Here is a 27418-nt window from a genome sequence, read left to right as displayed (position 1 = left end):
GGTAAATTTATTTTTCAATTTTTTCCCCTAAAATTTGAGCTTGTGACACGTGTCTAAGCAGACCTGTTAGTTCCCCCTCAATTGTTTTATATAGGGTTTGCAAAAATTAAATGAAGAAGAAAACGAAATCTAACCATTTCCAAAGCCAGAACAAAACAAAAACGTAGATGAAAACTAAAAAATCAAATCCAGCTACGAAACTCAACACCGAGCAAAGAAGAAAACGAAAAAATAATTTTTTTTTGAAGAAAACATAAGGGAAAATCAAAGCTTGCAAAACGAGAACCCAAAACCAAAAGCCCTAATTTTTGCAAACCCTAATCTATATATATAATTGATGAACCAACCCAATGTATTCCTCTTCTGAAAAATTAGGGTTTGCAATAAAAAGCGTATTCAGAAAGCATTACCTCCGAAGGCTGCTCTGTTTTGCAACATTTGCACAACCATCACGGAAAAGGGAAATACGTTGGTGCAGATTAAAGATGTCTTTCGGTAATGCATATAGGCAGTTGCCGAATTTGTTAATATCAATAAAGAGAAAAGGTGAGAAGGAATGAGAGAATGACTTTGACAGAGATTAGGGTTTAAGAGAGAATGGGAAATCAGAATGAGAGAGGGGGAAAAAAGTGAGTTTTAAGAATTGGTACGTGGCAAGCTCTGGTTGATCAAGGTGTCATGTGGTAATTGGTGAAGCTTTGGTCCATTTTCCTCTTTGGGTAAATTTGGGTAAATTTCTTTTTCAATTTTTTTTCCAAAAATTTGAGGTTGTGACACGTGTCTAAGCAGACCTATTAGTTCTCCCTCAATTGTTTTATATAGGGTTTGCAAAAATTAATTGAAAAAGAAAACGAAATCTAACCATTTCCAAAGCCAGAACAAAACAAAAACGTAGATGAAAACTAAAAAATCAAATCCAGCGCTACGAAACTCAGCATCGAGCAAAGAAAAAAACGAAAAAATAATTTTTTTTGAAGAAAACATAAGGGAAAATGAAAGCTTGCAAACAGAGAACCCAAAATCAAAACTCCCAATTTTTGCAAACCCTAATCTATCTATCTATCTATCTATCTATATATATATATAATTGATGAACCAACCCAATGTATTCCTCTTTTGGAAAATTAGGGTTTGCAATAAAAAGCGTATTCAGAAAGCATTACCTCCGAAGGCTGCTCTGTTCTGCAACATTTGCTCAACCATCACAGAAAAGGGAAATACGTTGGTGCAGATTAAAGATGTCTTTCGATAATGCATATAGGCAGTTGCCGAATTGGTCAATATCAATAAAGAGAGAAGGAGAGAAGGAATGAGATCATGACTTTCAGAGAGATTAGGGTTTAAGAGAGAATGGAAAATCAAAATGAGAGAGGGGGAAAAAAGTGAGTTTTAAGAATTGGTACGTGGCAAGCTCTGGTTGATCAAGGTGTCATGTGGTAATTGGTGAAGCTTTGGTCCATTTTCCTCTTTAGGTAAATTTGGGTAAATTTCGTTTTCAATATTTCTTCCAAAAATTTGAGGTTGTGACTTGTGTCTAAGCAGACCTGTTAGTTCACCCTCAATTGTTATATATAAGGTTTGCAAAAATTAAATGAAGAAGAAATCAAAATCTAACCATTTCCAAAGCAAGAACAAAACAAAAACGTAGATGAAAACTAAAAAAATCAAATCTAGCACTACGAAACTCAGCACGGAGCAAAGAAGGAAACGAAAAATAAAAATAAAAATTGAAGAAAACATAAGGGAACATCAAAGCTTGCAAACAGAGAACCCAAAACCAAAACCCCTAATTTTTGCAAACCCTATTCTATATATATATATATATAATTGATGAACCGGCCCAATGTATTCCTCTTCTGGAAAATTAGGGTTTGCAATAAAAAGCGTATTCTGAAAGCATTACCCCCGAAGGCTGCTCTGTTCTGCAACATTTGCACAACCATCACGGAAAAGGGAAATACGTTGGTGCAGATTAAAGACGTCTTTCGATAACCCATATAGGCAATTGCCGAATTGGTTAATATTAATAAAGAGAAAAGGAAAGAAGTAATGAGAGAATGGCTTTGAGAGAGATTAAGGTTTAAGAGAGAATGGGAAATCAGAACGAGAGAGGGAGAAAAAAGAGTAAGTTTTAAGAATTGATACGTGGCAAGCTCTGGTTGATCAAGGTGTCATGTGGTAATTGGTGAAGCTTTGGTCCATTTTCCTCTTTGGGTAAATTTGGGTAAATTTCTTTTTCAATTTTTTTTCAAAAAATTTGAGGTTGTGACACCTGTCTAAGCAGACCTGTTAGTTCTCCCTCAATTGTTATATATAGGGTTTGCAAAAATTAAATGAAAAAGAAAAAGAAATCTAACCATTTCCAAAGCCAGAACAAAACAAAAACGTAGATTAAAACTAAAAAATCAAATCCAGCGCTACGAAACTCAGCACCGAGCAAAGAAGAAAACGAAAAAAAAAACATAAGGCAACATCAAAGCTTGCAAACAGAGAACCCAAAACCAGAACCCCTAATTTTTGCAAACCCTAATCTATTTATATATATAATTGATGAACAGGCCCAATGTATTCCTCTTCTGGAAAATTAGGGTTTGCAATAAAAAGCGTATTCAGAAAGCATTACCCTCGAAGGCTGCTCTATTCTGCAACATTTGCACAACCATCACGGAAAAGGGAAATACGTTGGTGCAAATTAAAGATGTCTTTCGATAACTAATATAGGCAGTTGCCGAATTGGTTAATATCAATAAAGAGAAAAGGAGAGAAGGAATGAGAAAATGGTTTTGAGAGATATTAGGGTTTAAGAGAGAATGGGAAATCATAATGAGAAAGGGAGAAAAAAAAAAGTGAGTTTTAAGAATTGGTACGTGGCAAGCTCTGGTTGATCAAAGTGTCATGTGGTAATTGGTGAAGCTTTGGTCCATTTTCCTCTTTGGGTAAATTTGGGTACATTTCTTTTTCAATTTTTTTTCCAAAAATTTGAAGTTGTGACACGTGTCTAAGCAGACCTGTTAGTTCTCCCTCAATTGTTATATATAGGGTTTGCAATAAGTAAATGAAGAAGAAAATGAAATCTAACCATTTCCAAAGCCAGAACAAAACAAAAACGTAGATGAAAACTAAAAAATCAAATCTAGCGCTACGAAACTCAGCACCGAGCAAAGAAGAAAACGAAAAAACAAGAATAAATTGAAGAAAATATAAGGGAACATCAAAGCTTGCTAACAGAGAACTGAAAACTAAAACCCCTAATTTTTGCAAACCCTAATCTATCTATATATATATATATAATTGATGAATTGGCCCTATGTATTCCTCTTCTGGAAAATTAGGGTTTGCAATAAAAAGCGTATTCAGAAAGCCTTACCCTCGAAGGCTGCTCTGTTCTGCAACATTTGCACAACCATCACGGAAAAGAAAAATACGTTGGTGCAGATTAAAAATGTCTTTCGATAACGCATATAGGTAGTTGCCGAATTGGTTATATCAGTAAAGAGAAAAGGAGAGAAGGAATGGGAGAATGACTTTGAAAGAGAGTAGGGTTTAAGAGAGAATGGGAAATCAGAATGAGAGAGGGAGAAAAAAAAGTGAGTTTTAAGAATTGGTACGTGACAAACTCTGGTTGATCAAGGTGTCATGTGGTAATTGGTGAAACTTTGGTCTACTTTCCTTTTTGGTTAAATTTCTTTTTCTATTTTTTTTCAAAAATTTGAAGTTGTGACACGTGTCTAAGCAGTTAGTTCTCCTGTTATATATATATATAATTTTGGTATGCCGTTTTATATAAAAGTACTTTATTATTTGTTAAATAATAATAAATTCACAAATTTCATAATTACATCTCCCTTTCATTAAAAAGCAACCCATGATTTTGCATTCATTAAAAAGTAATTATATTATTTTTTTCCTTTCAAAAGTAATCGTAGACAACTTTATGCATATGGAAGTTATTTAATTTTGTAATAATAATTAACAACTTAAAATTAATTGAATTAACCATATTTAAAATTTTGTTAGCCATGTGAATAAGAATAAGGACAAACCATAATTCTCTGGCATACAATTAGGAGTATTCTTTAAGCACAGTAGTCATAAATAGTGTGATAAGTGAAAATGAAAATAAGTAAGATTTTTTTGTGAGAGAGAGGAAGAGAATTAGAATAGATAATGCTTTTAAAACAAGTGAAACAAGCAATCGTGTTTCATTTTAGAAAAAAAAATATTAAGTTGACAATCGCATAATTAATTATATTAATTTACAATTTTTAATTTTTTTTATCAGTTATAATCTGAATCAAATTATTATTGGATTGTGACTTATTCTTTATTCTATTATTCAGGTATGACTATTATTTTTTTAGTTTTCTCCTCCCATTTTTTTTCAATTAAACACCTTTGACTTTTTATCAATCTATTTCGATCACAATATGAATTTAAATTAAATAAATATCTTGGTAATTAAAAAAGATATTTGAGGCGAAGGAAAAACATTAATGCATTTGAATTATCAGTTAGTCCACGATGTGTGTTGTTCGTGATCATCATGGTTTATCGTATCGCAACTTTACCTCATAGCCACATAAACAAACACCGTCACACACGCCACGCCACTACTCTTTCACTCGCCCAGTCACAGCAATCACCACTCAACAACACAAATGCTCATTAATTTCAACTTCAGTGCCGCCGTTTGACCCTCTTCCGTCCATGCCGACGGTGCTAGGGCCTCCGCCGCCGTCTCTTTCTGTATGCGCGTCCTTGCCTAGGCGCCCGCAGAGCAAGAAGCAGCAGCAGAAGCGAGCATGGGGGGACTTCAGCCACTTCGCTCAGGTGGTTCGCAAGGACGTGGAATTCCTCAAGAGAGGAATCGACGACGGCGTTGCCTGGGCCAACCACACCTTCCGCATTCCGCAGGTTGCGAAGAAAATCGACGAAGTCGTTTGGCTCCGCCATCTCGAAGATCCTCACTCTCCTCCCTCTCCTTCTCCTTCTTGGCCTCAACCTTGGTACCCAGGTTTGCGTCCACATCCCTAATTCCATCTGAATTTCGCGCTTCTGACTTATCGAGTTACTGTAATGGACGTCTTCAATGACATTACGACAAAATTCCTATTGCAATCATGTTAATTAAATTACGTGAAGAGTGTTGTTCTCGGCAATCAGAAATTCAGTTTGGTTGTTTACTGTGTTGCAGGACTAACTGCAGTGGACTTGCTCATGTATGATCTCAAGGCTTTGGAAGCGTATGCTTCTTACTTCTATTATTTGTCTAAGGTTTGGTCCAAGCCGCTTCCTGAAGTTTATGATCCTGAGGATGTTGCTCAGTATTTCAGTGTTAGGCCACATGTGGTGACCTTTCGTGTTCTTGAGGTACTGTGCTTTTTTACAGTTTGAATAAATTATCGGGTTAAGTTGTGTAAACTTACTTGCCTTCTGATGTCCTATAATGTTTGTTTTATCGCATAATAACAGCATATGTTCGAAGATAGTTGCTTGCTTCCTATAAAGTGGTATATTATAATTATTGAATATTTACTTGCCTAGAGCCTAGAAACCGATAATCTTGTGCAAACAATAGTTGTCCATTTGTTTTAGTTTCATAAGAATCATACATTACCTAGGATTTGGTACCATTTAACTCTTGTCTTGACTGTTAGTTTTTTATTCAGTTTTTTTTTATCTGAATTGATGTAACATTTGATAGTTATTCACTTATTTCATTCGATTCCTATCTGTAATAAATTTCTTTTAATGATAGGGATTTAAGTTTTTAATTTAAAATTTAAATCTATCATCATTATGTCAAGGATACATGATCATTGATGAAGATGTGCCCTATGCTATATTTTGCGAATTTGTCAATATTAGGAATGAATATCAATTGAGTATATAGACAAAATGCAGTTTATAGTGACTTTGACAATACAACTCTTCTCTTGAGGAACTTTAAATTAGGTATGTTCCATTCTGAATTCTAGTGACATGAAGAGTATATCCTAGTAATCCATTCTCAATTCTAATGATATCGGAGTCTATCGTATCCATTATGCTGGTCACCTGGGGATGTCCAATATTATAGTCCAAATATTTGGGTGTGAAGTTGGCGTGTTAAAATCTGGCATTGGTTGCGTATATAGGCAAAATACCACCTATGATGACTTCGAAAATCCTTCCCCAGTAAACTAGCTTTTTGGATTAAGTTGAACTTAATCTGATTTCAATTCTATTTGTCATAAATGAACTTTACGGTAGTACACACATGAATCAATTTACATTGGTGAGTTACATCCCCATAAATAACTTTACGTGAAATGTGTTTTTTATTGATCAAATCTTGAAATATAAATATATATTACATATTATTTTTGTCAAATCTTGTAAAGACAACGATAGAACAAAGTAATAACATAGTTCCTTTGCCGATCAAAAAATAAAATAACATAGTTCCTAATTTCATATATTTTAAAAGTATATATTATATTATGTTAATTTTGATGCAAATGAGTTAGATATCAATTAATTTTGGATTCATGTAAAATTTTGTAGATATGATCTATATGATAGAAACTTCTACTCTCAATAGTGTTGTTTTTAATATATTTGATAAAGAATTATTAAATGTGCAAGTGTGTGTAAGTGTTTAACAGACTTTGGTGTAACTAGTTCCACCTAAATACACACATGCACATATTCCAATGGGTTTGAAGTTGGTTTGACGTTGCAGTCTTCACTTTTTCTTCAACTACACTCCTTATCGATTTATATCTCATTTTGGAAGGTACTTTTCTCCTTGGCCACCGCTATGATCAGCATTCGAACTTCAGGGTTTAAAAAGTTTCTCCGGCTAGTTCCTCAGGAGGATTTGGATGATACATCATCTCAGTATAATTTTGGGATGGTATTGAAGGAAACATTGCTTAATCTTGGCCCCACCTTTATAAAAGGTGAGGAGCTTGATCTATAATATGATTGTTAAATTAAATTCTTGTCATAATTCCATTATTGGGCTTTATATGAATTTTGTATTGCTTTAAATTTTTTTGGTGTCGGGACTTTCACTTCTTTCATGCAGTCACAAGATTATCAATATCCTTGTTACATTCATTTGATTGCTGATGCAGTTGGTCAGTCCCTTTCCACAAGGCCAGACATCATTGGTGTTGAGATGTCCAAGGTTAGATTGACAACTGTGTCTGTATTGTCATTCTATCACAATTATGCTACCACTAACATTTTTGAACGGTTCGATTGACAATATGTGTATATATATATAAATATTTCAATTGTGTTCTTCTTGCAGGCATTATCAGAATTGCATGATCAAATCCCTCCTTTTCCCAGGAATGTTGCAATGAAGATTATGGAGGAAGAATTTGGTTGTCCTCTGGAAACATTCTTTAGTTACATTTCTGAGGAGCCTATAGCTGCTGCATCATTTGGTCAGGTACTTTTTCCTATGACAGGGGAGTACCATTTATAATTAAATGTTACTTATGAGAGTTTAGTTAAATTTTACTCTGAAGTATTAATGTGATGGTATGTGTTACTGATTTATTTATTTTTCTATTCTCTAGGTTTACTTTGCCCGTACTACTGATGGCAATAATGTTGCTGTAAAAGTTCAGCGTCCTAATCTGCATCATGTGGTGGTGCGGGATATCTACATCCTTCGCCTTGGGGTTTGTATTTACTATTAATCTCTAGTGGCATTTTAAGTTTTACCTTTATTAATCTATTCTTCATTAAAATATTAAATGAGTGTTTATATTATCCATTTTAGTTGGGGCTGCTGCAAAAGATTGCCAAGAGAAAGAGTGACCCTCGCCTCTATGCTGATGAACTCGGGAAAGGTTTTGTCGGTGAATTGGATTACAAATTAGAGGCTGCGAATGCTTCAAAGTTTCAGGTAATAAACAAAAGGCATATCCGCTGGAGCTTTATTATGTTCACATATTAATGAATTCTAGAACTGGTCAATTTAGAGCATTGATGAAATCTTTTATTAGGTTTTAACTTTTAAATGAAGGTTGGTTGAATCTGTTTGACAAAAATCACTAAATAGTGGTCAATATTTTTGTTCTTTGAATTGACACGGTATTGCTAAATGCAGGAAGTGCACTCTTCCTTTACTTTCATGCAAGTGCCAAAGGTATTTCCACATTTAACTCGAAAAAGAGTTTTGACCATGGAGTGGATGGTTGGTGAAAGTCCAACAGATCTGCTCTCTGTGACTGCTGGAAACTCTGTTGGAAATGTCTCTGAATATTCAGAAAGGCAGAAATTAGATGCAAAAAGGCGTCTTCTTGATTTGGTATGTAAACAAAAATGCAATTATCCTTTTTTTGTCTTAACATTGGGCAAAAGTATTGTATATCTATGTTAAGTACTTGTGACAATTGGGTTTTGGTAGAAACCAAGTGAACTACTAAAGATAATCAATATTTTTCTAATAGAATTACAAGTATGAGTAAAAAAGAAACTCTTGGACTTAAGATACTTTATAGTTTCAATTACAAAATAAATAAGGCTTGGGATTCTGGTAGTGGTAAATTTTTTCATCAATACTTTGTTACCTTTTTTTGACCAGCATTATTACTCATCTGAAATTTTTTCATCAATTAAAAATGACTGATTCTATTAAAACCTTGCTGTTTGATCTCCGAGACTGAGTGTTTCACTAAATTAAAATTGCCACATTCAGTTATTTTTTTTATTTTTACATATTGATTAATTCAGGTCAGCAAAGGCGTTGAGTCAACATTGGTACAACTTCTTGAAACAGGCTTATTACATGCCGATCCACATCCTGGTAACTTGCGTTATACTTCATCTGGACAAATAGGGTATTTATTTTTCCTTGCCTATCCAATCCAGTCTGAATAATTATGGTCTACCTTCACAACAAAAATGTAAAAGGATTTTGTTTTCTTCTTTGTACGTGATAGTTTTCTGGATTTCGGTTTGCTCTGTCAAATGGAAAAAAGGCATCAATTTGCTATGTTGGCTTCCATAGTTCACATAGTTAATGGTGACTGGGCTTCCCTTGTCCGAGCTCTGATTGATATGGATGTTGTAAGGCCCGGGACTAATATCCGACTTGTTACCTTGGTATAGCACTTGTATCTCAGGATTTTAGAATTATATTGCCATTGAATATTTAAACCAAATAAGAACAGCATTCTCATACCCAGTGTTTGGTTATTCTGAAACTTATGTTTACACAATGGCTTTCTGAACTTATATTTAATTTTCAGGAACTGGAACATGCATTGGGAGAAGTAGAACTTAAAGAAGGAATTCCTGATGTGAAGTTCAGCAGGGTGAGAATTATATTTAAGAAGAATAGTAATTGAATTATGTTTGTCAGGTGACTGCGTTAACCAAACCACTGTATGTGACTATCGAAAAATACAGAAATAACAGAATTCCTTACTATTTTTTATTTATTTTTAAGCTTACCTAAACCTTACAAAACTATCCTAAGTGAGATTTGCATCTCTTTGTATACTATAATTTGGTTATATCTCTAGTTGACGTGAGATCTTCAACATACCACCTCATACCGAGAATGAACATTTCGAGCGTGGGACTAGGATGAACTTGGTAGTGGGTGACATGGTAAGTTCGGAATGACTCTGATATCATTTTAAGAAAGTGGAATTTAAGTTTAACTTAACCTTAAAAAACTGGCTTGTAAGGTGAGGTTTGCACTTATATATTATAATTTGAGAAAATCTCTAGTCAATATGGGATTTTCACTACCTTGACTAAAATAGAATGCATCATCCACTATTTGAAGCTAACCATAACTGAAAAGAAAGTTACACTTCCAAAACTAAATCAACTGAGTAATATCTGTTATCAGGAGCAAACCATGTATGTTTTTGGATAACATGGGTAGACATAAAATTATCATGTTTTATCATCAATAATGATAATTAGATGGATGATTTACATTGCATGTGGTTTATTTCAACAGAAATGATGTTATGAGAAATTCAAGTTATATAAACATGTGTACAATTAATTATTTGGTGTTCTTTACATTGAGAATCACGAGTTCTAAATCTAATTCCACCTTAGGTATAAATGCAATCAAGCACCATCGGATTGCATGTATATTATAGAGGGTGTTTATACTTTATAGTTTATTGTTTGAGAAAGTTTAAAACTTATAATTTTCTTGCTTTAAACTGTGGAGTAATTTAAGCTACAATTTGAAGCTGATTGATTAAAATTTAAGCCCTCCTATTTTTGTTTCGTGTTGGGATTGATATATTAAATTAAAATAACAAAACATATGATTGGTATATGGCATCATTTCCAAATACTACATTTTCAAATATAATTGTGGTTTATGCCTGATTGTCTTTCTTGCTCTGTTAGAATTAGAAAATGGTTTTAGCGATCCTTTTCTGGTTGTTAGTATTGAATATTGTTATAGGAAATGAATATGAAGCACTTCTTACTGTATATACATTTAAAAATATGTTTTTGTCTAAATTTATATCCAGGAAAAATAATAGTATCCATCTAATTGAACATGTGTTGATAGTTGGTTTCCTATTCTTATTGTTGCTTTTGCTTGTAAACTTCTCAACTTACTGAATTTTCAATCAATTTTCCTTAAGGTTCTTGGAAAGATTTGGACTGTAGCACTAAAACATCATTTCCGTATGCCTCCATATTATACACTTGTCTTGCGATCACTAGCTTCCCTGGAAGGTACACTATCAATATGCAACAAATTACTTTTTGTCTCTCTCATTTATAGTCATGCTAATAGATTCTGCTTCTATTCATTATGTATCATCAATATGTGGTAATTCAAAAATATTTGTTTTTGTCTTGAACGAACAATCTCAAAAGCTTAAGTTGTTAGGTGAAGGTGCATGAATGTATTTATACTTTAATTCTAACACACCCTCACGCAAGAGCCTTTTGGTCTCAAGTGTGCACAAGTTCACCTACCTTGTGCTAAAATTCAACTTTTATTAGAAGGATGAGATGAGAGCAACAAGGATAAAACTCTAAACCAATTGATCAGAGGCTTTGATAATATGTTATGAACCAACATGACCAAAATATTAATTATTTAAAGAGTAAAGACACGTGAACGGTTCCCTACTATAATTCTGGTCATGTTAAACTTCTAATATTCTCTCTACATTATCTTTTAACTCGTAATTTCCTTTGAAACAATCTCAGGTTTGGCTATAGCTGCAGATACAAATTTCAAGACTTTTGAAGCTGCATATCCTTATGTTGTTCGAAAACTTCTCACTGAGAACTCTGCTGCAACAAGGAAAATATTGCATTCGGTAACATAAAACCTTGAACATTTAGTTGTGTCAATAATCCGAAGAAGAGTAATGTAAAACAAGTCATCGCATGTTTGTTTTTATTTACTGATGTTAAAGCATAAAGAATATACTCTAAGCACTTTTTACCTTGGAGAAAAATGTAAAGCAATTGAAGATATTTTTATATATGAATCCTGTTCAAACTTTATCCGCACATGATGTCTTTTTTTAACATGTCTCGTCAAACCAACCATCATAGTTTTGCATATGCACTTATGTGAACTACTAGGCATTATCTCTGTCATTCTAATGGTGATTAATTACAATTGTGGAGTTTCTTCGTAATATATCCTAGACACTATTCATTGCTTTACTAAACTCATTTTCCTCCTGTTCAGGTGCTTCTAAACCGAAGGAAGGAGTTCCAGTGGCAAAGGCTTTCCTTGTTCTTGAGGGTTGGAGCAACTAGGTATGTCAAAATGAATGCCAGAGTATTCTCTCTGGGAAGTTTTATATTTTATATATACTTTCTTTAGCTTAGTTTCTGACCTAATATTTATCGTATTTGTAGGATCTATTGACTTTGTATTTTCGGTTTCATCTACAAACTAGTAAACAGCAAGTCCCTCTTTGCTTGAAAAAATTAAAACTAAAAATGCTTGTTTTTATCTAATTCAAATTAAACCGTGTCGGTGCTATGCATTTGACGCTCTTTTGTGATACTTGAGTAAATGAAATGAGAAAATACAGTGTATTCAACTTACTGTTTTACCTTTTATTGATATATATATATATATATACACACACACACGGTTACAAATAAAGGCAAAACCCTAACCTTAAAGTTGGGTACATACAAAGGAAAATAACAATAAAAATAATATTATATTTCAACACTCACTTTAAGTTGGAGCATATAGATCATATCCACCAAGCTTGGAACATATAAGCATAAGCTTTTTGACAAAGTTGCCTCAGTATTTTGTTTTATTTTTTTTTAATTTTGGAGCTCATTGTCTCATTGTAGTTTTCTAGAAATAGTTAACTTTCTAGAGTTTAGCAGTTTAGGGATATCGGTTTGGTTGGTAATCACTGAACTAGGGAAGGCCTCAATTCAATGAAGGCATCTTCTCTAATTTGCAATGAAGTTGATTTTCATTTACAAACATATGCTAAAAGATTTACACTACCATTTTTGTACATTTATTATTCTATCGTGAAAGCTCTAATGGATAACACCTTTTCCACAAATACCCTCTACGGGTAGGATATTTAAACCTAGTGCTTAATAACTGTCTACTCATTTTTGTCATGCACTCAAGCTGATCTTAATAAAGAGACATATTAGGCTGGCTAGTTTTAGTTAATCTATTACTCAATAAATTGTTATTTTTTCTCTGCTGTTGATGTAGCGTCTCATACTTTTGTTATCTTGTCAGGAAAGCCTTGCGACTAGTAGCATCAAATAGTGAGACGCCCCTTGATCGCTTATCAAATAAAGCCACGGATACAATTGATGTTGCGTATTTGGTTTTGAGGCTTTTACCATCCAAAGATGGTGTTGCTATCAGAAGACTTCTCATGACTGCTGTGAGTTCTTATAAGCTTTCTATCTTGCTTCTTTTGTCTTCAAGGCTCTGTCACCATTCCTATTTTAGTTGTCTACGTTTACTGTTTGTTATGTTTGAGTTTCTCATTCATAAATAGCAATATATATAGTGTTAGTTTATTTGCTGGTTGTTAATTTATGAGTTGCTGATTTTATGTGAAAATAAGGTTTCTGAACTCTCCTTTAGGATGGCTTTGGTTTTTAAATAGATACGTATATGGATTATAGTAATTCCAGTTTATTGCCATTGTACATGCTCGCCAGGTTGCCCAAGCTTCTGGTGAATTCATTGTCAAAAACTTTTTGTTGTGGCAAACGTTTTACTATGACTATATTTATTATACTGAGTCTTGCTTTATTAGTTTGAGCGTCTGATTACTTGCGTATATTATTAGTGGGTAGGAAAACTGAATGTGCTTGTCTGGAAGATTTTCTTTGGTTGGCTGAAATAGTTATTTAATGTATGAAACTTACTTTTCATGGAATGGACAGGATGGAGCTTCACTAATCAAAGCAGTGGTCTCAAAGGAAGGAAAGTCTTTTCGCCAACAACTCGGCAAGATCATGGTTGACGTAGTGTACCAATGGATGATTAAATTATTGGGAGAAGGAATTACAGTTATTCAGTATTCCCGGGTGATATTGGCTAATGGACTTAGCAACAAAGAATCAGGTCTATCCCCTAGATCATCTTTGCCTACGGATGATTACAATTTCATTTTTAGAGACCGACGACTCCGAGTGATATTCTATAAGATTCTAAAATCTGCAAGTAGGGATAAAATATTGATGTTGCGGTTCTTCTGGGCTTCCCTTCTAATAATGGTAACAGCTTCAACTTTGGCCTGCCACCGGCTTGTGGTGTCTCTTTCTGAAGCTTACTTGGCCAAAATATTTGATGCTCCTAAGAGATACGCAGTCAGTGCATGAAATTTTCTTAAAATGTTTAGTTTTCTCAGCAGGGAGAGATCATTCTACGTATCCAAAAATTTTCCAAGAAGAAAAACAAAGGTGTATTTCTACGGATGACAGCATTGTAGCTTTAGTTGGATATTTTAGATTTGGAGCAAATTTGGTGTCAGGCAGGTGAAATGTAGGCATAGGATTGAAATGTCTTTTAGTTACAGTTTAAAAAGGTAAACTCTGTACGCTGTACTGATGCTGTTATCAATATCTAGATACCCTACAAGTATGTAAAGTTTTTCATGTAAAGTATTACAATTTTTCAAAAAATGAAAAAGTCTTTCAGCTACTAATTTTCTTTATGTCAGTCCTCAGTACATTGTCACCGATACTAATTTCTTATTTTACTTAGTTCATTTTGTTAAGGCACTTATTTTAGTTATATCACAAGTGAGAAGTTACCGGATTAACGATGATAGTGTGAGAAGGAGATGCATCAAACTATTTAAAGTGCTGTTTTAGATGTTAATTTTAGATTAGAAGCTACTGGAAAAATTGATGCATATAACACACCTTGTGTGCATCCACGTATCTGTTAATAAATAATCTTACTTTGCCTCTTTAAAAAGAAAACTACTGGGAAAATTGCCTTTTTTTTCTCTGGCGGAATGGACAATTGTATTTGGTAACAACGATTTTTGTTCATATAAGCTGAATTTTGAAAGATTAGATGTTTTAGAAGATCAATATATGCATTTTATATTGAAACATTGATTTATGAATGAAATTTTGCTGATGTTTTAGCATGCTTGTTAACTACAATTTAATTATTAGTTTTGTACACATTAAAGAGTTCTGTCGGGAGTAACTAACTATTTTTGCATTTCAAAAAATATTATTCAGAGGAAAATGGGGACGGTGAGATAAAATGTAACCTTTAATTTTTATAGAAGACGTGTATGTGTGTCAGAGATGTATTAATACAAGCAGGTATTCGGTAAAATCCTTCTTTCAGGAAATAACTTTTATTTTTTAATAACATTTTCTTCAATGGGCTAAAAATTATTTTCATAAAGGATATATAACACATTTATTGGGAATAATAAAATTAATTTTAGTATTTTATGGATAGACACTGATGCTGTGAAATTTCTAGCAAAGTCGTCTTAAAAAGATAAATTTGTTTTTTTTTCTTCTAAAATGAGTTAAGAGTAAAACAAATTCCACCCTAAATTTACCAAACAATTAATTTTACGTAAAATTTCATTTGCAATCTTCAAACTCACATTATGAAATCATGAATAGAAATCAAATTTTAGGCACACGAGACAAATACCTGATTTGTCCAAACGCATTGCATTGCAGAAGAGTTAGTGAAATGCAAGGGAAGAGAAGGAAAAGAAAGTAAAGGATTTGTAGAATTGAGTTTCACACTATCCAATCCAACAACTCAGAAAGTAACTAATTATTACCAGATTTTTACTTACTACTTTTTTACAATTACGTCAACTATATAGCACCGTAGTTGCAGTGAAGTGAATGGAACCGAATCTTCTCTTCTTCTTCCACTTCTTCAGATTCAAATCCAGGATCTTGCCTCCATGAGCACGCCACCGCCGTCGCAGTCGCAGGTATCTCTCTCTCTTTCTCTGTCTTTCTTTGTTTCTGTTTTTTTATTAAAACAATTGAGAATGTACTGTTTAAACAAACCATTGCAACGAATGAGTTACAGGGTACGAGGTTGTTGGGTGCATCTGGGTTCACGCGCCTCTGCAAGGGTCTCTCGGTCGTGCTCATTGCTCTTCACATTGTCGTTCACCTCTTCCCTTCCGCTATCACCTACCTCGCGCTCATTCCCGCCAGGTATATTTCTATCTATCTATTAACACTATCTTGTCATTTCACCACTACACGTTTCATTTCTTGTTGGCTATGTTAGAAAAGTGCTTTTTTTGAGTTTTAATGAACATTTTCCAAATTCCGATGTACAAAATGAAGGAGGACGAAATTATTGTTTTGAAAATAAAAATAATAGTACTTTTGAGCTTTCAAACGATGCTCATTATTTGCAATGTCATCATGTCTAAGACTGCAGTTCATATCAAATACAAGTTTAGACTATGTTTGGTTTTCCATCAGAGCTGCTCTAAACTCAGTTCCATGACATGTTTGGTTACTCTCAAAAGCACGTTTGCACATTAACTTTTTTTCCTGAAACTCAATTTTGTAGAAGTAAGACTCCCAGTTTGCAAATTTAGATTTGGATACTTTAATCTAAAAATGCATTTAATTGGCTTAAAGCTTATTTTCCTATTGGTTTCTTTTGCAGGACTATCCCATTTGCCTGGAACCTCGTTACAGCCGGTTACCTTGAACAATCTGTCTATGGGGTATGTTAAATATATACACTTCCATCAAATTATGTTTCTCTTGCTTTAACCAAAATTTTACAATTAAGATTTGTGTTACTTTGTATAGGTAGTGATCAGCACAATTGGTCTTCTCTTCATTGGAAAGCTGCTTGAACCAGTATGGGGTCCCAGGGAATTTATAAAGTTCATCTTTCTAGTTAACTTTCTAACTTCTCTCTGCATTTTCATCACTGCTATTGCTTTGTACTACACTACAAGGCTGGAACATTACCTGTAAGTTGCTGATGTTGTTCTCTAACTTATTTTGGATCTGTTCATTTGATTTTCCTATTTCGCATTGCACTGCACTTGGACTCTCCGTTCTTCTTGTTCTAACCAAAAGCTTAGGAGACTAATGTGCTAGAGCATTGAGCATTAGTCCTTTCTTGTTGTCTCTCCTATTTATAGTTGGTTTTTTCTCTTGAGGTTACGATTAAGTTTCTCTTAAGCAATGGTATGCAATCCCTGATTGATTCTTTTAATTGTTATATTAATTTGGTCGTATTAAAAAATAGTCAACAAAGGCTCTCATCCTTAATTAGCATGCATTAATGAATCACAAACCCCCTTGATTGTAGAAGAAGTAAACCTAGAGATTCTAGATTTTCGATGACATATATAGCCTAGAGATCATGTGATTAGTACTACGTTAGTATTAAGATTACTATACAGGTCATTAAATAACTTAGCAGTAAACATTCTTCCAATCTCGAACATAAACTGAAAAAACTATCATACAGGTCGGTAAATGACAAAAATACACTTCTATTGGAGATTAATTGGTTACTCTTTTTGCTTCAAATAAGAAAACATTCATGGTTGGGTATTTAGTAAGCTGAACATTAAAAGTATTGAATATTTGAACTTCAACATTTTTTAGGTCCTTCACGTCATTTTGTTATATGCTATCATTTGTTCAAATGTAGTACACATCATATGTGCCATTTGATCTTTGGTCCAATTTTTCTGATCTTTATAATCTTGCATTGTTTTAGTTATATACCACTCTCTGGATTTCATGGAGTTATATCTGGCTTCTTGGTTGGCATCAAGCAAATTATACCAGATCTAGAGCTTCCTTTCCTTAAGATAAAAGTGAAGGTTTGATGTTCTAATTTTTTTCCCATTAATTTTAATTCATTACTTTTCAGTGACAATGGGTTTGTGGTGATCCTCTTAATATGGCACTGACACCACTTCCATTTCTGTTCAGTGGTTACCATCTATCGCTTTATTGTGTTCTATTGCTACGAGCTTCTGGACACTAGAGGCAACATCATATCTTCCAACTGTAATATTTGGTACATATATGAGCTGGATTTACCTCAGATACTGGCAGAGAAACCCAGAAACGAAACTCAAAGGTGACCCAAGTGAGGATTTTGCATTTTCTACATTTTTTCCAGATGTTTTTAGGTAAGTTGTGGTTTTAGTTTTGCCTGCAATATTTTATGATGCTTTACAACCTCTTGTAATCTCTTTAAACAATTTTTTTATTTTTGCTGTTTTCAGACCAGTTATAGACCCTATTGCATCAATCTTTCATCGAATGCTCTGTTGGGGAAGATCAGATGCTTCTAATGATGCTCAAGGTTACACTCTCGGAGGTGAACCTTTGCCAGGTTCTGACCCCATTGAGGCATCTAGGAGACGGTAACTTCACATTACTTTGCTTTAGTTTTAACTCACCCTGCATTACATATTAGAAATTATTACAGTGAAGCAATGCATGACGCATCATTTGCATAAATAGACAATAAAAAGACTACAATGAATTGCTCGGTGGTAAATGATTCTGCTAAAAGAAATTAGAGAAAGTTGTTGACAAATGACTTTTTGGTTTGTTTTCTTCTTTAATTTGGGTTTTATTTGATAAACTAATACCAATTTCCATTGTTGAAACAATTACATTGCTTAAAACTACTCACCGTTGTAAGTGCTCTTTTCTTGCAGAGAAAGAGGTGCTCGAGCACTGGAAGAGAGATTGACTGCAGAGAGGTTGGCTGGTGCACGAAGTGCAGGGGTGTTGCAGACAGATGCTATAGAAAATGTGTAATTTCATAGTTTTTTGTAAATTTATTTACGGTCGGCCAATGTGAAACTGTAATGAGTGAACTTTTCAAAGGTGTGGTACAGTAATGAGAAAGTTTTTATCTGTCTTCAAGAAAGATTTTAATGTGCATTTTGTCTTTAAACCATGATCCTTATGAGACTGATTCTGGTTTCTTTTCCTTGTGTTACATAATTGAACTGTACTATGTACCTAACCGTGTATTGAATCCAAACTTGAGTGTGCAACTGCATGAAAGATTCGTGACCTAAATCTTGGATGTAAAGATGTAGTTGTCTCGGTTTTATCATTTTGAAGAATTGTTATTCAAAGGGTAATTTCAAAAACATAATGAAGACGTTTTAGATCAACTTAATTAACTGTCGCTTTGGACATGACATGTACCTAATTAACTGTCACTTTCCCGACCAAGGTACATGACTCCTCCTTAGTCCTTATTAAATTTCTTAATTTAGGTGCACAGTAAACATTTTTTTGTCATAAGTATTTTCTGGTACATTCGATCAAACACTAATTTCATAAGTAATATAACTGTCACTAATCCAACGTATTTTTCACACATCAGAATTTTCTATTAAATAGATCTTTTCCATAACATTGAATACATCATGTCTAACTACTTGTCCGCAGAAATCGAACATGAAATTTTCTACTAAATAAGTATTTCTCACATGTACAGAAAATGTTTAATCATTTAGTTAAATTAACTACATTGAGCAATGCACTTGAGGTAGTATGTCAACTTTTTACTCATAAACAAATGAAAGTCATAAACTTTACATTTATTTCAATCAAATAAATTTTGAAGCACTTAGAAAATTATTATGTCCAGTCCAGGTAAATAAAGAATTCAAATAGACGAAACCCTGCATCAACTTCAAGTAGATATAACGTAACATCAATATACAGTGGTAAGAATTGTACATCCGAGGAAAAATATATCACAAAGAAGTCATTTGGATCATGTGACTTTTTTGCAGTGAGAACTTTTACTACTTTTATACAGAATGTTATTCAAAGACTTTTAAATGACTTAGAAGTCTCGTAGTTTCAGGTTACAATATCAAAGCAAAAAAAAATGACATTCATAAAGAGCAAACTCTTTCTTCAGGCAAACATTTGCAACAATGATGTGGAAACTAACTGATCTCGCTTTGGAATTGTATCAATCAGCTTTCAAGAGCATCTCCAACAAAATACTGTTTCTGAACCATTCTCCGGAAATCTGCAAGGCATATTCCATGCACAGCCCCAGTTAAAATATGCACTCTATAAAAATCTTCAGAACTCTGAGTTAAGAAAAACACAACCTTTGTCTATGAATACATACAGCAATTGAAGTGGAAATCAAATGAAACAACTGGGGAGCGATACAAATAAACGTAGGCAGTAAATCATTGTAAGTTTATAATAGAAACAACATTGGCTGTTTAAAAACTATTTTTCCAAACCTTCCTTATCATTCCAAAGTGCTGCAGCATAGCTGTTTAGAGGACTCTCCAAGTTAGGCTCTGTTATTAGAAAGTAAATTGCTCAGACAAGCATGCAAAGGTGAATGCAAAACTCAAAAGATATCAAGACCAGACCTTCCAATAAACTTTGAATAGACAGAAGAATAGTTCTGCAGTCATAAGCTGAAGACCACTTGTCCTGTAGAAACACACAAGTAGGACACTTATTAGCCCCAAGAGAATGTAGTTGATGATGGAACACTTGGTGCAGATTGATGCAATAAAAATCAAAATTTCATCTATATATACTTGGCCTCCATATTAAAGGTAGAGCCAAACCCACCAAAACACAAATAATGAATACCTGAAGGATGTCCAGACAAATGTTGCCAAACTGGTCAACATTTGGATGAAAACACATTGTCTCAAACTTCACTTGTGGGGGCTTAAAAGGGTAGTCCAGGGGAAAACGTAAGGAGAGTTTATAAGATAAACCCTCATACAGAGTTCCTTTTCCACCTTCAACTGTACCAATCCATGTAAAAATACTCTCACCATCAGGGAAAGCCGAAACTCCAAGATCTCCTCCACTCATCTGCAGGAAAAGTCATTTTCAACATTTCATAGTATTAGTGGCTGTGAGAGCAAAAACAAATTACAATAACTGGAAAAGAAAAGCATATGTTATACCTTTGTTTCTTAAAAATCAGCTCATATCCCAACAGAATTACTTTACACAATTTACCAAAGATTACATAAATAAACAAAACATGCTTCTCAAAATAAAATTGTTCAATTCTTCAAAATAAACCACCATACTTTCTTTGATTCATAAAATAAAACTGTTCCATTAAACCGTCACCTGGACCAAAAATAGAATGAAAACGATCATGATTTTCTAGATGCTCCTTGAGAATTCAACTTTCTAAATCAGAATTTATTCTACAAAAACGTATCAAGAAATATTGGAGATTTCAAGAGAAAAGTTCCATAATAATAATAACAACAACAATCATAATTCAAGTAAAAAGAGACATACCATGAGAGCCATTAATTCCTTCTGGAGTCTGCAATTACATTAAAACAAAACCATCAAATAGAATTCCAAAACCCAATATCAAAATTTAAAAAGAAACATCTAAAAACTGAATAATTAACCGGGTATCGAATTTAGGATCAAAATTTCCAAACTCAAATTCGCTTGCCATGAGGAAACCAAATTCAGATAATGCAAAATAGAAGCGAAATTCGAAAACAAAATTTCATTTTTCACTTTTATTCCTACATGGGGGTAGGAAAGAGGTTCAAATTTTCGAAAGATTCCATTAACGAATCAAACAGAAAAGAAGAAAGATTTCAAATTTTACTCACCTCTGAGAAACGGCGGAGGTATCGACGGAGTGAGGAGACGGCAGCTGCTGCTTGGACGGAACCGCGGGCGGTCGACGGTGGTCGAAGGAGTTGCCGGCGGCGGGGTCGGAACGGACCTCCATGAGTGGCGATGAAGATGAAGACGGAGGCCCAATCCGATGAACGGGTGAGATTTAGGAATCAACGAAGAGAAAGAAAAGAATTTTGCGGGAAAACGAAGTGTGTAAGGAACAAAAATGGATGGAAGTGCTTAATGCTATGCTATTTGCTTCTAACTACTCTTTCATTATCTTTCCCATTTCACAATTATTTATCACTCTCTACTTTTTACTTCCTCATGCTTTCCACCAATCAACATCTTAAATCTCATTCTTCAAAAATTACACACTATAATAATTATTACAATAAAGATATTTTTTCATCAAAAATAAAAATGCAAAAAACATAATTCTAAGTCTTAACATCACACTAGTCGGTGATTAGGTACATATGATTGTTATCCAAAACCTACCACAAACTCAATACAACTAATCATCTTTCAACAATTGCACAATCACTTTGTTTTGGAAAACTTTTTTATAGTATTTACACACTTTTTTATATATATGATCAATTTACACTAGATGTATTATTCAAGTTACATTTTTAATAACTTTTTCAAAATTTAATTTAAATAATTCAACCATTTGAATTTCATATGAGTTGATTTTAACATATAATATTATATTTAAAAGTGTGTAAATATTAAATTTGATAGATATATTATCATTAAAATAAAGTACTGAAATTCAATTGTTAGATTGATTAAATTTGCATTGTGAACAGAAAGTGATTGAAGGTGTGCAATATAAGTGATCACCTCACACATTTCTTTGAATTTGATCAACAATATTAATCATCTGAGAGATAGTAAAAAAGAATTTGATACTGACGTGGTGAAAGTGAAACCTCATCTTATACCAGAGATGTAATCATGTAACAAATGATGTTGTCCGAAGAAAACTACTTCACTTTCATTTCAATCTTGAAAAGCAAAATGCTTCCTTTTACTTACAACATAGATGTGTTGGATATGTATAGAAGCTATAATACAATGAAATGTTTCTAATACTCATCTGCTCTACCAGGGTTGAGTCCCCTCCCAAATGAAAATTCAGATAAAGCAATGTTGATTTCATGTTGAGTTCGAACAGGATTGAGTCCAGCAGGAGGCAATTCTGCTGCTGCTGGAGGCTGCACCTGCATGGTCTCTTCATGATCAATATCTCTTGCATGGTGGCTTGGGGAATGTGACCCTTCAGCATCCCATTGCCCATTTTCATAATCGGATGCTCTTGGAGAAACTAGTGGACTATCACTGTGTCTAGGGTGCTTGTGAAGCAGGTGCACTGGAGACATGCCACGAGTTGGGGTTCCTGGTCTGCTTGAGAATGGTGTGTTAGAAGTTGAATCCCTGTTGTGTTTCAGATGCTTTTTAGCAGAGTGATGCCAGCTCTTTAGTGCTGATGCCACGTTATCTTTGAAAATGGTGGGTTTCATGCTAGAACCCATCTATATTATGCCACCAAAAAACAAAATGAAATAAGTGCCTACCATTATTATGGTATTTATTCATTATATTGATACAGAAAGACTCAATTTAATATAATGTTCCTGTATTTTACCTGTATGACTAGAGCATAAAGAGGCAAAGTCACATAGCTGCATAGAACTTGGGTGAGAACCCTGCAAAGTTTCACTTTCTTATTAGATCACACACACACAAGTATAGAACTACTACAAAATAGAGTGTGTTGAATTATCTCCAAAATACAAGTCAAATGTACTAATGATTTTTCAAGTTTTGGTATGTTACATGCAGTTTGGAAAATGAAGTGAACTTACCCCATTGTAAGTCTAATGACAATATCTGCAGTAGTTCGGTGAAAGCAGGAGTTTATTTTGAACCCATTGTCTAACTGTAACAAAGAAATTATGCAAAGTTAGAAAAAGTTTACTCCTTTTAAGCTAAATGCTGCATAATAGTCACAATTCTCTTGACATGAAGGTAATTTAGCTTTTTTCAGGCTATTGGGTTTGTTTTATTCATTAACTAAAACTATTCTTAGGTTTTTCTCTCCTAACAATTTGAGTTTCCGGAAAGCTTGATCTTGATTCCTAGTATTGATACATTTTCATTCTATTTATTGTAAGCAAATTCTTTAACGGTACAGATTCAACAAGAAAGCATGGTCTACGCAATTCTGCAACTTTTTTCAATGTTGTATAGCTAAGTAACATGATCCAATGAAGCAAAAATTTTAGGAAAGTTGATCAAGATGAAATACTTACTGTGCTCCAAGTAAAAAACGCCAATTGAAATGCATTCTGCAGCACAGAACCAAGCACAACTATTTTCAGTACTCAAGAATAGGAATATTTCATTTTTGACAGTTGGTTTAATCATAGGAAACAAATCATTAAATTTACCAGGAACAGAACAAGATGAATCAGAAAGAGAACGAGGCGAGGATTATTGAACCAGAACAATTCATCTCCTGGCTGAACCACTGGTTCACCCTTGACCACTTCCCCCCTATCTTGAATCTTTAGTGCCATATCTGTTATGATCATTTGTAGCTTTGTTCCCACCAACAAGATTATCTGTATGATTCACATTAACCTTATTATAACCAATTCAATTGAATAAAATGTTGACCAACAACATAAGCAAAATGAGTGGTTTTTTTGCTTACAATTAGTGGGATAAATGGAACCCAAAAATAAGAATACCACCCTGTCCATATAGAACAAAAATTATCATTAACAAAAACAAACTAGAATATAAAGGGCATCTAATATCATTTCTAGTCTAGTAAATAGTCAAGTTTTAAGTGCACCAGAGCATTCCAATTTTAACACTGTAAGAAAATACGAAGCTGTATAACCTTGTATCAATTGAATTCTACAAACATTGTGCATGAAAATGGTGTAAATAATTCACTATCAGACCCATATTGATTCAACTTTTTAGCAACATCAATGAGGCCTATCTTCATATGTCATATTAAAATTGGTTTTGATGTTTGAACAGGGCTTACCGTGAGTATTTGTGAGCAGAATTACCACTGCAAAGAACCATATGGTTGGACTGCATGTACCAAAACGCATGGTTCAGCTTAAATTGGTAAGGTAAGAACCTAGAGGCAGAAAGAAGAGCAAAGCATTACATGATATTTTTACCTTATGCCCACCACTACTGCAAAATCCTCATCTAGTGTTCTCGTGATATAGTTCTGGAAGTCAAATTTTGGCTCACTTGCTGGAGTCAAATGTGCCTAAAATTACATCACTTAGTTTAACTATGATATTCTTTTGACCAAAAAATATCAAACTATAGAACATATTTTGTGAATACAAACTTACCACGACGAATCCATGCCGTAATGCCATATAGTCAGCTTTATTAAGTGATCCATAGAATTGTCTGCAGAAGCTAACCTGATTGGAGCAAAATACAAAGGTTTCATGAAATTTGTGTCACAAATAACAAACCATGTGCTTGAAATTCAGAATGTAGCTAATGGCATAGTTTCATCATCCTTTTGGAACAACAATGTAAGAAATTTATCAGTATATTGATGTATGAATGTATCATATTTGTGTACTCACTATCCATAATAAAGTTGGTGATTTACTCCATGAGTTCAAGTGCCTTCGTCCAAACGTTGTATCCCTAGCAAACCTGAACCTCTCAGGATCTGCAATGCACATTTGAATATGCTCAAAAAAGAGTTTCAAGGAAACGTGGCTAACATTTCTTATTAAGTATATTGATGAAAGTTAGTGATCAATCATTTTCTGTCACATAGCAGACACATTTAAGAAAATGAGTTAAGGAAACAAAGATAAAGAATACTTATTTAAAAAATTATTTATTTGGAATTCTTGTTTTTGAATCTATTTTTAATCCTTCTAAAGATATTTTTTACCCCTAAATAAAGAAAGTATTTATGTTTTGTATGTAAAATTTATACATAATCCCTTCAGAAATTAAATCAACATGACCTAATGACCTAATTAATGTAAAAGAAAAGAGTAATAAGAACATCTTTTGAGCTCGACAGGTCATTAAACAAGAGAACTGTCACAAAAGATAAAGTAATTAATATATCTTAAAAGGTTTTTCAGTTTACATTAGCAATCAATTTTTATATTGGGACATACTTTTTCATTTAAAATTTATTTCAATCACGTTCAACAGTTGAAAAAATCAATTTTACTAATTAAAATGGAATCTATCAGAATTCAAAACAAATAGTGTTCTTGGGAAAAAAATTGTTTTTCACTGCCATGCCTTAATTTCTTTGTCGGCAAGACTCACAGAGCCTGTTATCCACTTGGTAGATAAGTCAACCTCGACGCAGTTAAGATTTTGAAGACATTTATTTATGATGTAACGTGTGTTTCCTGGTACCTTTCACACTTAAACTGTAATGGTTTTAATTCATTCAGATATTTAGTTTCAGATTTTTTAACTATACCATGGGAGAACTGATGTTCAAGACCCTTTGTTTCGTCTTCCCACTTCCTCCATATTGATATCTGCATACCACAAAACCAAAATCATTCAGACACGCAAAAACAATTGCTTTTGAGATGACTAATAACATCTTTTACCTATTTCTATTATTTTCAATTTAAATAAGCTTATATTTTTATAATTTTATACACTATTATATACATTATTTTTTTATGAGTACGAAACAAAATGTCCTTTTTGTGTTGGAATCTTGTGAGTGCCACTGGGGCAAGGCAAAGTAAATGAGAGACGAAAGTGGTAGGAAAAAAGATGAGAGTACCTTAGTTCTACCCAAAGTCAGTGTCATGATGCACTGTAGAATGTGAAAAATAGCAAGCACAAAGACGAATATATGGAGCTGGTGAAGCCCATATTTAGACATAAAAGCAACTGTGCCTTCCTTCTGCAAAACACCAAAACAAAATCAAACTTTCTGTTGGAAATTTACAATATCTAGTCCCTCTTTCTCATGCAGTCAAAGTCAGTTCATTACTATTAAAGTTAAAAAAAAAAAAAAGATCAGGGAAGGTGTATACATATATGTGTGTGTTTGTGTGTATTGTGCTTACTTTTTTTGCGCATTTCTCAACATATCCTTCTGCACCTTTACTCACATAACTGGGATCACAAGGATTCCAAGTGGATGCAACACTTTCTGGGATGCAGATAGAAACAATTCGATCTTCAAACACCACTAAGAGAAAGGATAGGAATCCCAGCAGCATAAGCTCTAAACACAAACACAAACAATATCAGACTCACACCAAGAGGATATTGGAAATTAACTTAATATATAAAAGGAAGAAGTGGATTAATTAATAATTAGTACCTCCTTTGATCTTTTCCAGCGCTTCATGAAGAGCCTTTTTGTGTTTCTTTTTTAACCACTGCAATAGCAAAATCACACAGCAATGGATCAGGGATATAATGCAGAAGTTGCTTTTTTTCTCATACTTTTTGTGAAGCATGTATAGTCTTAATTACCTTTCCAAGTTCTTCAATAACATGTTCAATGATGATTGAAATAGCAAGCATCACAAAGCACACAGCTGCAACTACCCATGTAGGAGTTGCCTCCAACTTCCTCTGTAGAACTTCTTCTTTGCCCATGTATTAGCCTCTGCACTGATATATATATAAGTATCTCTGCAATTTTTCCTGTGTTTAAAGAGAAGAGTGTGGTTGAAAACCAAATTTTTGTTATGATGATAAGGTTGGGAGTTTGTTGTGGTAGTGATTATATACTGAAGCATGCAAGAAGAGAAGAGCGTGTTGAAGCGTCATTTTCAAAGAAAGGAAGACTTTGACATGTTCAACACAGCAATGGGTCAAGAAAAGATAAGAGGAAGAAGAGTCTTTATTAAATTGTTTGTTTATTCAGAAAAGTAATTGAAAAAACGAGGAAAAGTTGTGATTACTTACTTATTCATTAGTACTGGTAGTGACTTCACTGCCGCAATCTAACCGCAACGAAAAACGACCAATCAAAATAAAATAACGAAAACTATATTAAATTTTTATCGCTAAATTATTCCCTACAACGCCATATTTTATTATTTTTAATTTAAAATAAAGAAAAATCTATGACAATAAATATCTTCAAAATAATTATATGATGCACACGTACATGGCATTCCTTATTGTTCTTATTTTAAAACCACACGTCAAATCTTGTGTAATTGTTAAAAGCTCGATCAATGTCCTTTCTAGCTTCTAATTATCATTTGGCAAATAAATT

General features: G+C 33.6%; 4 protein-coding genes across 4 annotated transcripts; 2 read left to right on the top strand and 2 right to left on the bottom strand.

Moving 5' to 3' along the window:
* The first annotated feature begins 4440 nt into the window (after window positions 1–4440).
* On the top strand, window positions 4441–14168 carry ATATH8 (Protein kinase superfamily protein). Its single transcript, XM_068638130.2, has 16 exons — window positions 4441–5014; window positions 5195–5370; window positions 6779–6944; window positions 7122–7174; window positions 7301–7444; window positions 7575–7679; window positions 7781–7906; window positions 8111–8311; window positions 8737–8843; window positions 8946–9108; window positions 9255–9320; window positions 10632–10725; window positions 11209–11321; window positions 11702–11772; window positions 12743–12893; window positions 13405–14168. Exons 1-16 carry the CDS (start codon window positions 4708–4710, stop codon window positions 13840–13842), a joined length of 2481 nt encoding a protein of 826 aa, XP_068494231.2. The 5' UTR covers window positions 4441–4707; the 3' UTR covers window positions 13843–14168.
* Window positions 14169–15112: 944 nt separating this feature from the next.
* LOC137827886 (rhomboid-like protein 19) lies at window positions 15113–18549 on the top strand. The gene is made up of 8 exons (XM_068634245.2): window positions 15113–15446; window positions 15548–15678; window positions 16145–16205; window positions 16294–16460; window positions 17222–17327; window positions 17440–17642; window positions 17739–17879; window positions 18180–18549. The coding sequence occupies exons 1-8, from the start codon at window positions 15417–15419 to the stop codon at window positions 18280–18282; spliced, it is 942 nt and encodes a 313-aa protein (XP_068490346.1). The 5' UTR covers window positions 15113–15416; the 3' UTR covers window positions 18283–18549.
* Window positions 18550–19162: 613 nt separating this feature from the next.
* Window positions 19163–21694, bottom strand: LOC137827885 (uncharacterized). Its single transcript, XM_068634244.2, has 6 exons — window positions 21120–21694; window positions 20788–20815; window positions 20113–20343; window positions 19884–19947; window positions 19749–19808; window positions 19163–19522 (listed from the first exon to the last, which is right to left on the bottom strand). Exons 1-6 carry the CDS (start codon window positions 21239–21241, stop codon window positions 19467–19469), a joined length of 561 nt encoding a protein of 186 aa, XP_068490345.1. The 5' UTR covers window positions 21242–21694; the 3' UTR covers window positions 19163–19466.
* A 353-nt stretch (window positions 21695–22047) lies between these two features.
* On the bottom strand, window positions 22048–27148 carry LOC137827884 (MLO-like protein 6). Its single transcript, XM_068634243.2, has 15 exons — window positions 26665–27148; window positions 26510–26567; window positions 26250–26410; window positions 25961–26083; window positions 25643–25703; window positions 24771–24859; window positions 24525–24599; window positions 24342–24436; window positions 24200–24249; window positions 23855–23895; window positions 23589–23762; window positions 23451–23486; window positions 23004–23077; window positions 22784–22844; window positions 22048–22670 (listed from the first exon to the last, which is right to left on the bottom strand). The coding sequence occupies exons 1-15, from the start codon at window positions 26788–26790 to the stop codon at window positions 22224–22226; spliced, it is 1671 nt and encodes a 556-aa protein (XP_068490344.2). The 5' UTR covers window positions 26791–27148; the 3' UTR covers window positions 22048–22223.
* Between the last annotated feature and the right edge of the window lie 270 nt (window positions 27149–27418).

This window comes from Phaseolus vulgaris, chromosome 7 (genome assembly GCF_051622355.1).
Source record: "Phaseolus vulgaris cultivar YP4 chromosome 7, ASM5162235v1, whole genome shotgun sequence".
In the NCBI taxonomy this organism is placed as follows: Eukaryota; Viridiplantae; Streptophyta; class Magnoliopsida; order Fabales; family Fabaceae; genus Phaseolus; species Phaseolus vulgaris.
The sequence above is the reverse complement of the archived record's forward strand: the minus strand, read 5'-3'. Positions and strand labels throughout refer to the sequence as shown.